Raw genomic sequence first — 15,067 nt, forward strand, 5'->3', positions numbered from 1 at the left:
GGTGGCAATGATTGCCCTAAGTGGTAGAGTATCTCAGACACCTGCGGTAGCTTCCCAATTGATAACTGAAGGTGACATTCTAGAGATAAGAGCACATTGTATCAGGAATCCTCTGAGGGGGAACGTTCTTTTCCCCTGTGCTCCACTCTCTGTCTACTTAGGCTTTCTGTCGCTAAATCCCTAAATAAACCTTTGCTCCATTAAGTCCCACAAATGGAGGGCAGGCTTTTAGTTTAATTAATATACAATCAGGTGGCAACTCCATCCTCTTCATTGTGCATTTGATCAGGTTGATTTCATCTTAACAAAAGTGTTTATTTTATATGCAGACACACATGCACATTTAAAGCCGAGAGCCTTTAGAATACCCTAAATTTGAATAAAATAAAATAAAATGTCTATACATTTATAGTGCTATTGTGTGAAGCCCTTTGCCACTTCGGATATTCAGGGCTATACAAATAAAATTTGATTGATTGATTGATTGATTGATTGATTGATTGATTGATTGATTGATTGATATGTCCACTTATATATACATTCACTTGTCTCATGCTGCACCTCTTGTTTCATCCCCAAACGTGATTTCTTGCAGTCTGTCGGACGAATATGTAATATATGTACATGTAGCCTGACTGCTGAATGGTGTCACCACCACCATTTTCTATGCAACAAGCCTGTCACACTCACTTGGGCGTAGAAGTGTGAGGGATTGCCACTGCACAAGATCACACTGGATCTTGTAAATCCGAGGAACTCCCTGGAGACTTTACTACGGATTCACATGAGAGCACAATATAAATGCGTCAATGTAGGAACCATCCATCATACCACAAATAATGCATGCATATAGACACGTCCATTTAGCTACTCAAGCCATTTTTCGACAAGCATCTGTTATCTACTCCGATGACTAGGCTTCTCAGTAGATGGCTATCTGACAACATGTCAGATATACTGAAAAACCAAATGTTATGTATGCAGTCCTCATAAAATAAACCGCCAGAGAGATTATAACAATGTGATGGTGAGTCAATTGTGGTTCTGACGCACCAGGAACCAGAAGCAGGAATTGGTCATCGGTTCTAACTCACATATTCATGAAAACACTTTTGTGTCTATATTCAGTGATCATCAAACTTATTACTTCATGTCAACAAAATCTGAAAAGACTATTCAGTGTTATGGAACGCTTTTAATGAAGGGTCAAATTCATCTCTCTTTCTCTCTCTCTCTCTGTCTTGCACACTACTAGTTCATAGCTGACTCGCAACTTGACCTGCTCTTTTACGAAACAACTTTGTTGGTTAGGGGGTCAATTTTTTGCATTGTTGAGCCACACTCAAGCAGGCTAGACGCCTTGTGTCTTACCTCAGGTGAAAGCATAATAAAAGTAGCACATGACAGCAAGTTAGCAAGTGAACATTATATTGTATATTGAGCAAAATTATATTGCTATTAAAGCCCACAAAGCAGGAGATGGACAATGAGATTGCTGCAGCAGAGGAGGACTCACGTATAATACGCATTGAGAGCTGCACAGTAAAATTGCCTGGTAAGGCAGACAAAGTGGGAGGGGACAGATTTGGATAGTTTTAAACAACCATGACTTTTAAAACCGCAATATATCGTCGTTACGGTTATCAGTTCATTGTTCCACCTTTCAAAAGGTAACAGCATGCCTTGTCTACGTCCTGCAACTGTTGCGCCGGACTCCCAATACCCAAATAACCCGAAGTTGTTCTGAAACCAAGTTCAATTGGCAAATTAGGTCTCTGACAAACTACGCTGACATTTGCGTATGGCCACTGTTGCCAGTGTTTATCAGTGGCTCAAGGCTCCCTTATAGCTGCACCTAGCATAAATTAGCCGCTTACTACTGTAGCTAGCGCTTGCCTGAGTGCTCCATATAAACTGCCGTGATACTTAAATGACTTCACAATATGAAGCACACAACCCAACACAGTTGCCGTTCCTACTCATCACATTTTACAAACCATGTTAACTCAACTGGTTTACCAGTGTTTCAGAGGAAGTTGAGTTCAAAATTACAGATTCAACTGTAGTTTCAGAAATAATATAATCCAAAGAAATGAAGGTTGACTTTTAAAAAATATTTATAACCAACTTCAATGTTTTCATTTTGTATATTATTATTCGTCAAGTGTTTTGTCATTTTTTTCTGACATTTTTCTACTTGGGCCTTTTTGCTAAATAGATAGCAGATCAATTAAATAAATACATTATCATCGGACAGATTTATTTTCCGATGATTCGTCATTCATTTCCTACTATTACTCAGGATTGAAAAAAGTCGCTTGGCTTTGTTAATGTTGAGGTACACAGCTGCACATTAGTCTGTCATTTCCTTCTGCTTTGTATTTCTCACAGCATTTTTTTCTCTCAAATTTTTTCAATACATCTCATGACTCATCGGCCTAGCCTTCGGGTGTGGGTGATTGCTACACATTTTGTTACAAACACACCTACATGATTATCATCATCACTGCACCCTGAAGTGTAAAAACACCTATTTTCCCTTGGATTTGGATATTTTCTTGCAAAGGGACAATGATTTGTTAGCCACATGGTGGGCCTTCAGTCCTCTCACTGAATCCGACCAAACTGGGACACAGATGAAGGCATGGCATATAGTACAATGTCGTCATTTGTAATACTAGACACAGCCAATTGGTATGGTCTTCAATGTGACAGAAAATATGTGTCACTGTAGCATATAAACGCATCTTTATAGTATGCCACACATAACTAACACTGAATTGGGCAGCATTTTGTCCAAGTTGCACATCTTCTGCGAGCATTGAGGACATTGATGAGTGTGTGGGTGTGTAGTGACGGCGAGTCGTTTCTGGTTTCCTCTGCTGTCTGTCTACCACTCTGCTGCCTTCCTTTTATTAAACCTTTGGAGCAAACCTAATTTCACGCGCTAAATGCATTATCCTAATCAACACTGATGTGTGTGGATTTGTGTGTATGCGTGGGCGTGTGTGTGTTTCCAGCCTCACAAAACAATATGGTTGAAAATTATGTTTGTTCTAGACAGTTTCCTCCACCTTCCAAATGATAATGGATCACTTTTTGCACATACACGTGAGGGTGATGGGGGCACCACCCAGGCATGGCTTCACACCATTTCAATTCTAATATGTCATATTAAAAGTGGCAAAGGAAGCTGATCAATGCGGGACCATCCAAGAAACTGAAAGCCCCCCAAGTACACACTCAAGTGAGTTGTAGAGAAATGCTTGAAATCAAGAGAAATGGGCTGTCAGTAGTACTTACAGAGGCGAGTCAGCTGGCCTGTGATCAGAATGCAAATTTTGACAGATGCTGTTTGCTATCTGACTTAGTAATAATCTGCAGGTAAATCAGGCACCAGAACAGCATAGCCTCAAAAGACCTAGAAATCATACAATCCAGATTTTTGGGGGCCAAAGTACACTTCTGGGTTCACTGAACTATTTTGGACTAAGTCCAAACGCTGCCAAACCTCTAGTAAGACAGCATTTGGCATGGCTCAATGAGCATTTAAATGATGACCAAATATTTTTGAGCTTTTCCTTGTCAGGCATAGAATTAAAGGTTAAGAGTAAAAATAAACATATACTGTAAGTACAGTGACCTTCTATATCTCACAGGGAATACGGCCAACAGCCACCTGCATTAAAAAAGAAAAAAAAAAAGATTATACTTTTTGTTCATGGTTTTATCCATCCGACACACATTAAACAAACCTTATTAAAAACTAAAATTTACACCGATCTGATCGCCTGGCTATAGATTGGCTCATAATTTACATTATATACCAAATCACGATCAATTGTTATGTCTCCTTTAAATGAAGAAAAAAACAAAATAAATGTGAGTCATGACAACTAACTTTCAGTTTACACATCAGCAAACTACAAGGTCCATTATTTTAACCAAGCAGCACCTTTATACTGAGGGAACAAGAAATGTATTTGCTATGAATATTACAGGTCGCAAGTAAAAAGGCAATCACATGAAAACTGTTAAAGATTAGTTGATTCATAATTGAGGGGCAAAATACATAAACTTTGCTATGAGGTGGCTAACTTTTATTTTAGGGGTTTCCACGCCACAAAATGACCAATTTTGGAAAAAACGCAAATGTTTTATTGATGTGAAATGACACTAGAAGCGAAGAACCGTCAGTATTATGCCAATGAATTTGAGGTGCTGTAAATTGTATTTGGTCAATTATTTATATTTATTTTGTATTACAAAAATTGTTTAAAAAAATAAACTTTCTCTCCTATAAAAGTAAAGGCTTCATGATGGCAACCCACTTTTCATTATACTCTGTGGGATTTTTATGTATTTATTTATTTATCATTTTAGTACAAATAACTTGGACATCAATTACACACAGATTGTGTGCTATGCCGCGTTGTAAGTAAACAGCACTTGTATGATCTTGCCTGGAGTCAGTTGGCCTAGCTGGAGTGCAACATACTGCCACTCAACAATGCAAGGACTGACTTGATTAGACTGAAATAATAAAAGTAACCACTGGTTAGGTGCCCTTAACAACACGTAGTTTACTTTGTGTAGTCTGTTCCACAGGTACTTTTATGAAGTCAACCTTGACATTATATTCAGCTTTTAAGTCATGAGGTGATTCTGCAAATACCTGCAGCCAAGCAGGCTTTTTAGCCCTCTAAGTTGTGCATTTTTAATAGGGCATGACTCACAAAGATCACCCTTCTACTGATGCTGCAGGAATGTAATAACAGCATGCTGCATAACTATTACACTTACAAATAAAAAGAAAAGAAAATTGCAAGTAGCATCAGCCGAACATCTAGTCGCATATGTTGTGAATATAGCCAATGGTGTGTATGTGAGGAAGCTCACCGCATTGGTGGATGTTGCATATGATGATCATAAGTAACTGTAATTGGAGATTCTGTTTCGCCGCTGTTTAATAAAACTACAAAATAATAATAACACCTTCCTTTTGCCTAAGCAAACAATATAGAAAATAAATGGATAAATGGCTCACCGGCAGGCTGCATAATTGTGCAGGTAAGCGTTATTGCTTCAAGCTTCACTGCATATTTGAATTTCCATTTCAATGTGCCACACTTACACACATAGATAAACACATGCACTGCATGCTTCAGGTCCCTCACGGATGGGAACCAATGCTAAAGGCAACCAAGTGGCGCTGATATCTTTGACTGATTTTTTTCAAATAATATTCCAGACGAGCACGTAGCACGATGAAGGGCATGAGCTGTTAGGGCCAGATTCATTGTGACCATCAAACATATGTAAGCCACAGCGGCTACAATTTTACCATATGAAATTCTCCTTGTCATTCAACTCATAAAAAGACTAAATCCATTACTTTGAATAAATAATGTCATTTGGTAGTTTATTTGTTGAAATAGTTGATCACAACAGGTTCTGAACTCAACCATGCCCTATCATAAACATGCAATTTGCAAAAACGAACTAACGATGTACTAATGTGCAGAATTCTCATGCTGTAGTGGTATATCGTAATGATTTGAAGAATTTTACAGCCAATAACCACTGCAAGTTAGGTAAGGAAGAAGAAAGGTTACTGGTATGTTCTGCTGGTTTATAATATTTTCAGTACATACTGTATATCCCTCTAAAAAACACTGCACACTGATTTGCTGCCTGAGGTGCCATCCACATTGAACAATTGCGGTAATTGTCTTCTCTTTCTTCCATTTAGGACAAAAAAGAATAGCACAGTGTCTTTAAAGAAATCCTTAACTTACAGTGTCCTGTGGTAACATTTTTACCTACCTACCTATCTATCATCCATCTATTCATCGATCCTTCCATTCATCTCTTCATCCGTCCGTCCATCTATGTATGTATTTTTTAGGAGCAGTACAACAGCAGTTACAATCTCAGTGATTTCGACAACTAAAAGAAACTCTACTACATACTAATAGTAAATACTATTTATCCAATCTAAATAATGCTTAACGTGCCATTTCTTTCATATTGTCTCTACTGTCATTTATACGCTTTTAAACAAAGATGTCCAGACTGCATGTAATATTAGAAAGCATATTTTTGCATTCGCTTGGTTAATGTGGGTGCCAAGCAAGAGTAAGACTAATTTTGCAAAAGGATTTATGTCACTAGAACATTTATAGCAAGTCTTGTGGTTTTTATTTTGTGACTTCATCTATGTGGTGGTTAATGGCTGTTTGCCTTGTTTTGCGAGTCTGCGACATAACCCTGCTTTACATTAACACACACACACACACACACACACACACACACACACAGTTGGACAATGGGGGAGGAAACAAAGTCCTCATAAAAATGTGAAATGCAATTCGATAGAGGAGGAAGAAGGAAAAAGAGTGCGATGAACACATCACTGTTTCACTCCTAAATAAGTTCTAGTTAATTCGTAAGATGACAACAATTTGCACATGAGCCTCAACATGTCTACTGAAGTTGACCTGTTGAGTCTGCACATGGGCACGCGTGTATGACTGCTAATTAGCTCAGCCCACTTGCTCAACCCTCTGGAGATGTGGTAAGGGCGAGAGGGCCCTGCCCACATGTGAATACATTATTCAGTCCTGTCACTCTTCCCAAGTTGGCACCAGAAAAGTACTTAAATAAAATATTGCAGTGAATGGAAAATGGCTGAGAGAACAGTGGAAAGAGAATATTGTATGTTAGGCCCATGCTCATTAAGTAAAAATGCGATCAAACTACTTACTTGTTTGAGCTTTTTCAAGTCTTCATCCAGCTCAAGATTGTCCAATATAACTGCGACAAAAAGACTGAGCAGAATCTAGAAAGCCAAAGATGAGAAAAATGAACACGTGATTTCATTACATACCTAGAATTTGAGATTTTTTTTCAAAAGCACTATTAGCTTCCGTGATTGATTACCGAGCATAAACATGGAAGTCGTGCCAAAAGGTATAAATCAAATCAAATCAAAGCAAATAGTCTGTCTTTGTTACAAGTGGTCATTTAGGGATCTTTTTGCCATTTTCAGAGGTCCTTGAAAATATTTAATTTGATTTACTGCTTGCTTCATCCACAAAGGCATCTTGTCAGTCTGGGATGAGGAGGTGTGAGTCATCAGGACACTTCCCAATATTAGGAGGACAAACACTAAAATGTCAGCACTTCTCACAACGGCAGCTGATTGGCTGTAAAGCTCGAAGAAGCATAACGGGGAGATGAGGCGGTAACTAATTAAATGCCTTAAGATAAGAAAAGAATTCATGTAGCTTGCTTGCCATTTGCTTACTTTTACTGCTTACAAATAATGTTCATCCAAATTAAATGTCACCCTTGTTTTCCTATGTTAATTTAATTTTAGTGAAGTCTGCTTCAGTGGACTTAGTTAAGAACCGATTACAGCACTTAAAAAATGCTGGATTCCAAAATTAATGGGGAGTCATTTTGTACTCACTGATGGTTTTGAAAACTGATTAATGCAAAGTGTTATGAGCTTGATATGCACTTTTGAATCTACATCAGTTTTAAATACATGTTAACTACAGGTTATTATTACTGCTGCTGTGAATAGCAGCTATGTGTTGATTGATTAATTTTGACACCTCAGCTTTCACCATATTTTAACTATGGCATCCCAAAACTATGTAAATATGTGACGATCATATTTAAAATTAATTTGACTTCATAGTCATATTGGCCCTCCTCTTTTTAAGTCAAAGGTTTGTGGTAAAATACCCGCCCATGGATAAAAAGGATGCGATATAAATCAAAATGTTGTGTTTAGACTAGTGAGGGTGCATAGAACAAATGAATATAAAGCCTTTTTTTGTGCTGACTTCCCATTAAGAGTCTTACCAGGGTTGCAAACAGATGGTAGAGGATGAAGTAAATGGCCACGACTGGAGCCCACATGTGACCAACTGCGACCAGTGTCTGGTCCATGACGTCTACCCAGCCCTCCTGTGTCAAAATCTGAAACATGGACATGAAAGCCTATAGGGAAGAAAAATAAGGTAGAAGGTGAAAGTGCGAAAAGGGTCGGGGGCAGCACAAGGTGAAGATGTAATGCACATAATGCTTCTTGCTAACCACCTTTTCCATCCTGCCATTGTGAGATTTAGAAACATAATCATCTGCTGCATGGTGAGGTCAAAGAAAGCCAGGACACTGATGCACGCCTGCACTTTTTTCTTCACCGACAAATAGCATCCTCAACTCCCTGCTACTCGCATTCTTACTCCCACAGTCCAATCATTGCAAATAATGATACAACCTACAGGTCTGCCAGCACAAGAGAGATACTAACATGACAAATGTGTGGGTGTAAAGCACAAGCCATACAGAACAGATAATATTTGAGTGGCTTCTGTTTATGAGCACATTGGTGTGTGAAGTGAGAATTGAAAGCAAAATTCTAAGAAACTTAGACACTTAAAGACATCTCATCTCTTAAACCAACATCCAAGCCATTATTACTATCAATTCTATATCTAAATAACCATGGTTATTCTCTAAAAAATAAAATTTGCTAGGCTAGTGTGAATTATCCATAGTATGATATCACAGTGCTCCATTTTAATCAGACAATTTCCACTTCATATTTTTTCACGAGCCCACACTTACAATGTCCTTACTCCCGAATTTGTTTGCAGTGAAATATGACACAAATAGTAATATTACAAAAAACGCAGTCTTAATTATGAGACTAAAGCAAAAATATTACAGAAAAAAAATTTCAAATGGAAATGTCATAGGTGAAAAACATTACAATTAAAAAAAAAACAAAAATAACATTAAATGAAGTCGCAATATGAAAAGACATAATTTTCAGAGTATAAAGTTTTCATTTCAAGTTTATCAAAAATATCACAAAAATAACCTCTTTGTGAGAAAACATACTTTGTGAGAAAACATAAAATTACAGGAGTAAAGTTATTAATACAAGAATGAAGTCAAAATATTGAAGAACGCTGAAGTATTTATTCATAAAAGTAATACTAACAGGAAAATACATACAAGTAAAACTTACAGGAAAATAATGTTTAAAATATGAGAAAAAAAAGTTCGAATTTTACTAGAATAGAAACGTATGATTTTTTTGTTATTACAGATCTTGTTTTTCTTTTTAATTTTACAAAATAAAGAATCAATGTGCAGTTCCTCACTCTGGGAAAGGTTGTGAAGCGGTCCAGGTCTTCCACAAAGCAGAACATCTGCAGACTGATGGCCGACATGACGATGAGGAGGCTGGCTGTGAAGACCACCAGGCTGCCTAATTTTTTACCTGGTCCAAATATCTTGTAGACAAAGTCTTCCAGTGCCGGGGAGATCTTTATCAAACGCACCACACGAAGGACCTTTGGAGGAAAAGGAAAATGCATGTTTAATGTTAAAAAAAAATAAAAAATCCAGTGTACATAAGGAATATTTTCTTTCCCAAAATCGTTCATAAACAATTTTTGGAACAATAATGAAATGAATGTAACTTCTATTATAGCTGAAATGAAAAGTTTTGAGGTCATATATGGTGAAATTGTAAGAAGTGATTCAGAACAGGGCGGCATGGCGGAGGATTGGTTAGCATGTGTACCTTACAGTTCAGAGGTCTCAGATTGAATTACAGCTCCAGCCTTTCTGTATGGCATTTGCATGCTTTCTCAGTACCTGCGTGGATTCCCTTCACATAGTCCAGCTTTTCACAAACATGCAGGGTAGGTGTTTTGGACACTCCGAATTGCCCTTAGATGTGTTTGGGTGTGTGATTGGTTGTTTGTCTCTATGTGCCCTGCGATTGGCTGGAAACCAATTCAGGTTGTCCCCTGCCTACTGCCTGAAGACTGCTGGGATAGGCACCACCATACCAGCAACCATATTGATGATAAGTGGCCATAGAAATTGAAAAATGATTGGATGGATGAATTCAGTACACTCTAAAAAAACAGTTGGGTTAAAAGAAACCCAAATTTGGGTTTGAAAAGGATCAACCAAATTACAGTGTAAACAACATGTAGAAAATTGAGTATAATAATAAAATAATAATGAATGTGGGGTTGTCCCAATGTCCCATGCTCTCGAATATAGGAGAAATGTTTTACTATGACATACTAAAAAAAAGCTGTAGAGGCTAAACAAAGGCTTTCCGGTGTAGTTACTTAAAGGCCAAACTAAGGGGATAAGGCATCAGGCTACTTCTTATTGAGTATCGTATTTTCCGCGCTATAAGGTGCACCGGACTATAAGGCACACCCTAAATTAATGGCATATTTTAAAACGTTTTCCATATGTAAGGCGCACCACATTATAAGGCGCAACAGTAGAAGCAGTCAAACTTTATTCGTAGATTACAAACCAGCTTTCTGACAACACCATTCACTCCCAAAATGAATAAACAACTGTCTTATGTTTTATTTTACTAGTATTTCCGTGACAGTTGGTATAACATGTAGTGCAACTATTATATCAGGGAACTTTTTCTCCAGTGCAATCACAATATAGTAATACTCAAAGTAGTAAGAATAATAACTCAATTAATAACTCTAAACTCTCAATAGCATAATAACTCAATGTCAATATGATCAACCTTGTTCAACTGTAAACACACAAAAGAAACAGGTAAAGCTACTTTATCAGTTCATTCCCCATCTACGAATCCTAAACTCAATATTGATCCATATATAAAGCACACCGGATTAAGGCGCACCATCAACTTTTTTAAAAGAATTAAGGCTTTTAGGTGCGCCTTATAGTGTGGAAAACACGGTAGCTTACCATCCAGCGCTTGCAGCGTACCATCACCACCCCTCCCCTTTCCTCCAAACTACCCTACTGTTGACCAAGTGAAAACTAAGTGTAATTGCCTTCATTCATCCATGAGAAAAAGCTGTTTTGTGGCTGATGTTTCAGTGGATTCAATCGTAAACCACTAATGTATGCATAGTGATGAACTGAGATTTACAGTCTGTATTTTTTTTCTTCTGCCAGGGCTTCGTACAGAGGTGTTCATTTGTCTTCAACCGCTATTTGAGGAACTATTATTGTATTTATACTACAGTACAGCAATGGTCAAAATGTTTTGAAAACAATCTAGGAAGCGCCTTCTTTGGTTATCAATGCATTTGGCTTGAAATATGCAGCCTGTCTTCAAAATGTACAGTATGCCTTTTCAATGAGATTACTATAATAAGGCAGCTAGACTGCTTTCCTACTATTAATCACAAGCAATCAATTAAAAAGAGACAATGGCCTTCCTGTACTTCTGCCAGAATGTTCTTGGCTACTTGCAAGACATCGAAATGATTTGCATGAAATGTAATTGCATGATGAATTGTAACACATTGTCGCTGTCACAGACATCCGATTCTATTTAAACTGATATTGGCTGGAAATCAGCACACCCCCTCACCCAGCACCACTGGAAAGGTCCGACTGTCATCCAGTGCTTTGCCTTTCTGAATGAATCAGATTGACTGAGCTGTTGACTCATGCCAGTAGTGAATTCATTTAAATTCTGAGCACACAGAGAGAAGAGAACTCCATTGGCTAAAAAAATAAAAAATAAAAAAATCATTCTACGTCATGTGAAAGCTGATAAGTGAGGCTGGGGAAGCATGTGAGAATTTGTTCGGAATTAAAGAGCATTTGGGAAGGTGAATGACACACCACTCGATTTGATATCGAGAAACCGAGGAATATAAAAATGCCGGGAAGTAGGTTTGATTGCTGGTAGAGACTTAAGGTTAATCATTTGTGACTAAAAGGTCATCATGTAGGTCATCATATAGGACCCACAGTAGATGGTATTAAATTCGATGTGTGAATGAAATATTTTTTATGATCCAGTGGAGGGAAAAAGTGACCATTCTAAGGCGTATGAATAATGTCCTCCTTAAAACAGTGATGATGAATGTTTTCTTTTCTAATTTGTCCTTGCCAAGCCATACAAATGGTAAGTGTGAATGTACTTCAAGACATTATGGTTGCATACAATTCAATTAGCGAGCAAGGGGCAATGCTAATATCAATGATAAAAAGCATAAGAGGGCTCCAAATTAGGTCCGTGGATAAGTGTGATGGATGTTATTGTATTTGATAATAGCTTACACAGAACCCATTGAATAATTTTAGAAATCAATTAATTGAACACATTATAATCTCTATTTAAAATCAACTCCGTCAGGGCACAACCGCGGGAGTGGTCAAACACGGACACACCGGATGGAGTGTAAACTCCATTTTTCCGATTTCACTGCAGTGATCTTTAATTTTACTCGTCAACTTTCTGGCTGTGGTCTGCTTACAGTTCCTTTTAAACTTAGTTTGGACTTTGATCAAACCACTTAGGATAAGACAGTTCATGCAGCTATTTTTAAAAGGGCAAAAGCTCTAATAGCCATTGCATGAGAATATGCATGATGGTGCAGACAACATCTGTTGAGGGTGAATCAGAGAAGCACAAGGGCAGCTTGTATAGTCAGGGTTCATTAAAGTCCATTCAAAAAGACTTTCTCTCCTTCCCGAGTTTCAACTGTCCATGAGCTTTTCATCGTTGACACACCAACAGCAATTTCAAAGGTTTAATTAAGGGTGTCAGATAAACGGGCTAATTGTGATAAATTAATTACAGTCCTACTTAAAGCAATATTTTTTATCATGTTAATCAAATTATAATTTCTAAATTGATGCTTTCTGTGTGCTGATTAGATCAGTTTGTATGCATTTGGATTCTTCTGTTTGAGTTGTTGGGGGTTGGAAAACAAAGGTCAATCACACCCTTAAATGGACACTAATTAGGTGTCATTGTGTTGGGCAGAAGGAAGAAATGAAACTGGATGAGCATGTTAGAGATGTTTGTCTAATGAACGGTACATTTAACTTAAGAAAAAATGCCCCGAAAGCATCTTTGAGAAAGCCAGTGTGATATGCACTCTTAGTAAGAAGAAGCTAAGCACAGAAGCAACTGAAATTTAGCCTACCACATAAATGCAGAGCATCAAGCTGCATCTGCAGCCATAGCTAGCAATGGCAACAAAGACGCTAATGCAGCAAACTATAGCAAAGTTCTTTGCCAAACTAAACCCAAGATCATCCGGAGTTTGTCCAAGTTTGTGATGGACAGAATGGATGATATTTTAGGTTAAAATTATTTTCCAATAATTTGGAAAAAAAGGCAAAAAACAAACAAACAGACAAACAAAAAAACAGCACCATGCCTTTTAAGTAAAGGTCGAAGCCAGCACAGCAGATGGTAAATGGTCACAGCCGCAGCTCTGTTAAAGTACATTTGTAACACTATACTAAATGCCATAATAACACAATGTATCTACGTAACAAACCAAAAAAAGTCACCTGAAGGGTTGTTCTCACATTTTTAGGTGTGATTAACATCTGATAAATTAGATCAATTGATAACAAATTTCAATTTTTAATCTATTGAGGTCACAAAGTTTAAATCTTGGGGGCTTGTGAAAAACATAGTAAACATTTTATTTTTCTTCCTTTCTTCCTTTTGAGGTGTCATAACAAAAACATTTATTCAAACAATGGTTGATTTTATGGCTGGACAATAGTTGATGCTTACGCTTCAGTCACTTGGCATGTTTTGTCAGCACACTGTTACGTCACATCGTGCAGACAGTTTGTAATGTTGTCTTCTAAAAGTGCCAAAGTGAGCGGAGAACAAATAGCAGACACGCCATCAAGCAACACTTTTGCAGACATTGAGGCCCGCTTTCAAGACATACACACCCAGCTTCAAAACATTTTGGTCCGAATCAAGACTCGCAGGCTACCCTCTTTTGCACATGCAAAACTAACACCGACGCGAATCTTTGCATGAGCAAAACAATGAAGACACGGAAGCACACTTTGGTGCCAACACCCAAACACATATACTGTATTTTCCACACTATAAGGTGCACCTAAAACCCTTAATTTTTTTTAAAAAGCTGATGGTGCGCCTTATAATCAGGTGGGCCTTAAATATGTATCAATATTGAGAATTGATACGAGATTCGTAGGTGGGGAATGAACTGATAAAGTAAGCTTTACCTGTTTCTTTTGTGTGTTTACAGTTGAACAAGGTTGGTCATATTGACATTGAGTTATTATGCTATTGAGAGTTTAGAGTTATTATTTGAGTTATTATTGTTATTACTTTGAGTATTTCTATATTGTGATTGAAAAAGTTTTAAAATATGTCATTAATTGAGGGTGCGCCTTATAATCCGGTGTGCCCTATAGTGCGGAAAATACGGTATTTCAAATAATAGCATGAACTGGAAGAAAAAAAAAAGCACCTTCAAGCACCAATGCAAATAAAATAATAAAACAACAGGTTTACAGTATATGGAAAATGGCTATTTAAGGTATAATGGGCATCAATGGGACAAAACATATATTTAAATCATGTTCCATCATTTTCTGCACGCCAATCTGAAACAGTTAGAGACTAGATCTTGGTGCCCTTTTGAATTTTGGGCACTTTTGAAATTCCATCAGAAATTTCAGTTCTGTAGTGTTTGCTTTTGTTTTTTTTTTCAATGCTTTAGCACAAAAAAAAGTTCAAAAAATGTCACGAAAAAGCATATGGTGATACATACAGAACCAGTCCAAATAAAAGCTAGTAGGCTATATTCAGCATGCAGCCTATATTGTAGCTCTGATTCCACCATACAAGTCAGGCAATTGATGACTAGACTGTCATCCCCACTCTATCTCATTGCTATTCAAACGGGAATATCAACATGGGGAAAAGCGTGGAGAACTACAGGCTTTTACAGGAAAGAGCCTCTCACGCTGAGAGCTGGCAAAATTTTTGCATTTGAGACGTGACAGGAAATCAGTCATTGATCCTGCTTTTTACACAAAACCCATCTAAGAGGGTATTGCTGTAACTGTGTGTGCTTTCACACAGTGATATGACATCAATGTCACTCCCACAGTATGTGAAAAAAAATTGCAGGACCCTTCACACTGCCCTTTCCAGCTGCCTTTTCCCTCATCTTTTCTCCAGTGTGTGTGTTTTGTAAGCAAGATACAATAAATATAT

The 15,067-nt window shown here is 37.6% G+C and overlaps 1 protein-coding gene across 4 annotated transcripts in view; it reads right to left on the reverse strand.

Annotated features, from left to right (window-relative positions):
• Window positions 1-15,067, reverse strand: part of LOC148423092 (sodium leak channel NALCN) — a 78,567-nt gene that overhangs the window by 31,707 nt on the left and 31,793 nt on the right. For all 4 annotated transcript variants that reach the window (XM_088415475.1, XM_088415473.1, XM_088415474.1 and 1 more), the window contains 3 exons: window positions 9,186-9,377; window positions 7,876-8,013; window positions 6,767-6,841 (listed from right to left, as the gene is read on the reverse strand). In XM_088415475.1, coding sequence (XP_088271601.1) covers window positions 6,767-6,841; window positions 7,876-8,013; window positions 9,186-9,377 — 405 coding nt within the window. The remainder of the gene's footprint in view (window positions 1-6,766; window positions 6,842-7,875; window positions 8,014-9,185; window positions 9,378-15,067) is intronic.

Source organism: Hippichthys cyanospilos, chromosome 5, assembly GCF_059441005.1.
Source record: "Hippichthys cyanospilos isolate Australia breed blue-spotted pipefish chromosome 5, RoL_Hcya_1.0, whole genome shotgun sequence".
Lineage (NCBI taxonomy): Eukaryota > Metazoa > Chordata > Actinopteri > Syngnathiformes > Syngnathidae > Hippichthys > Hippichthys cyanospilos.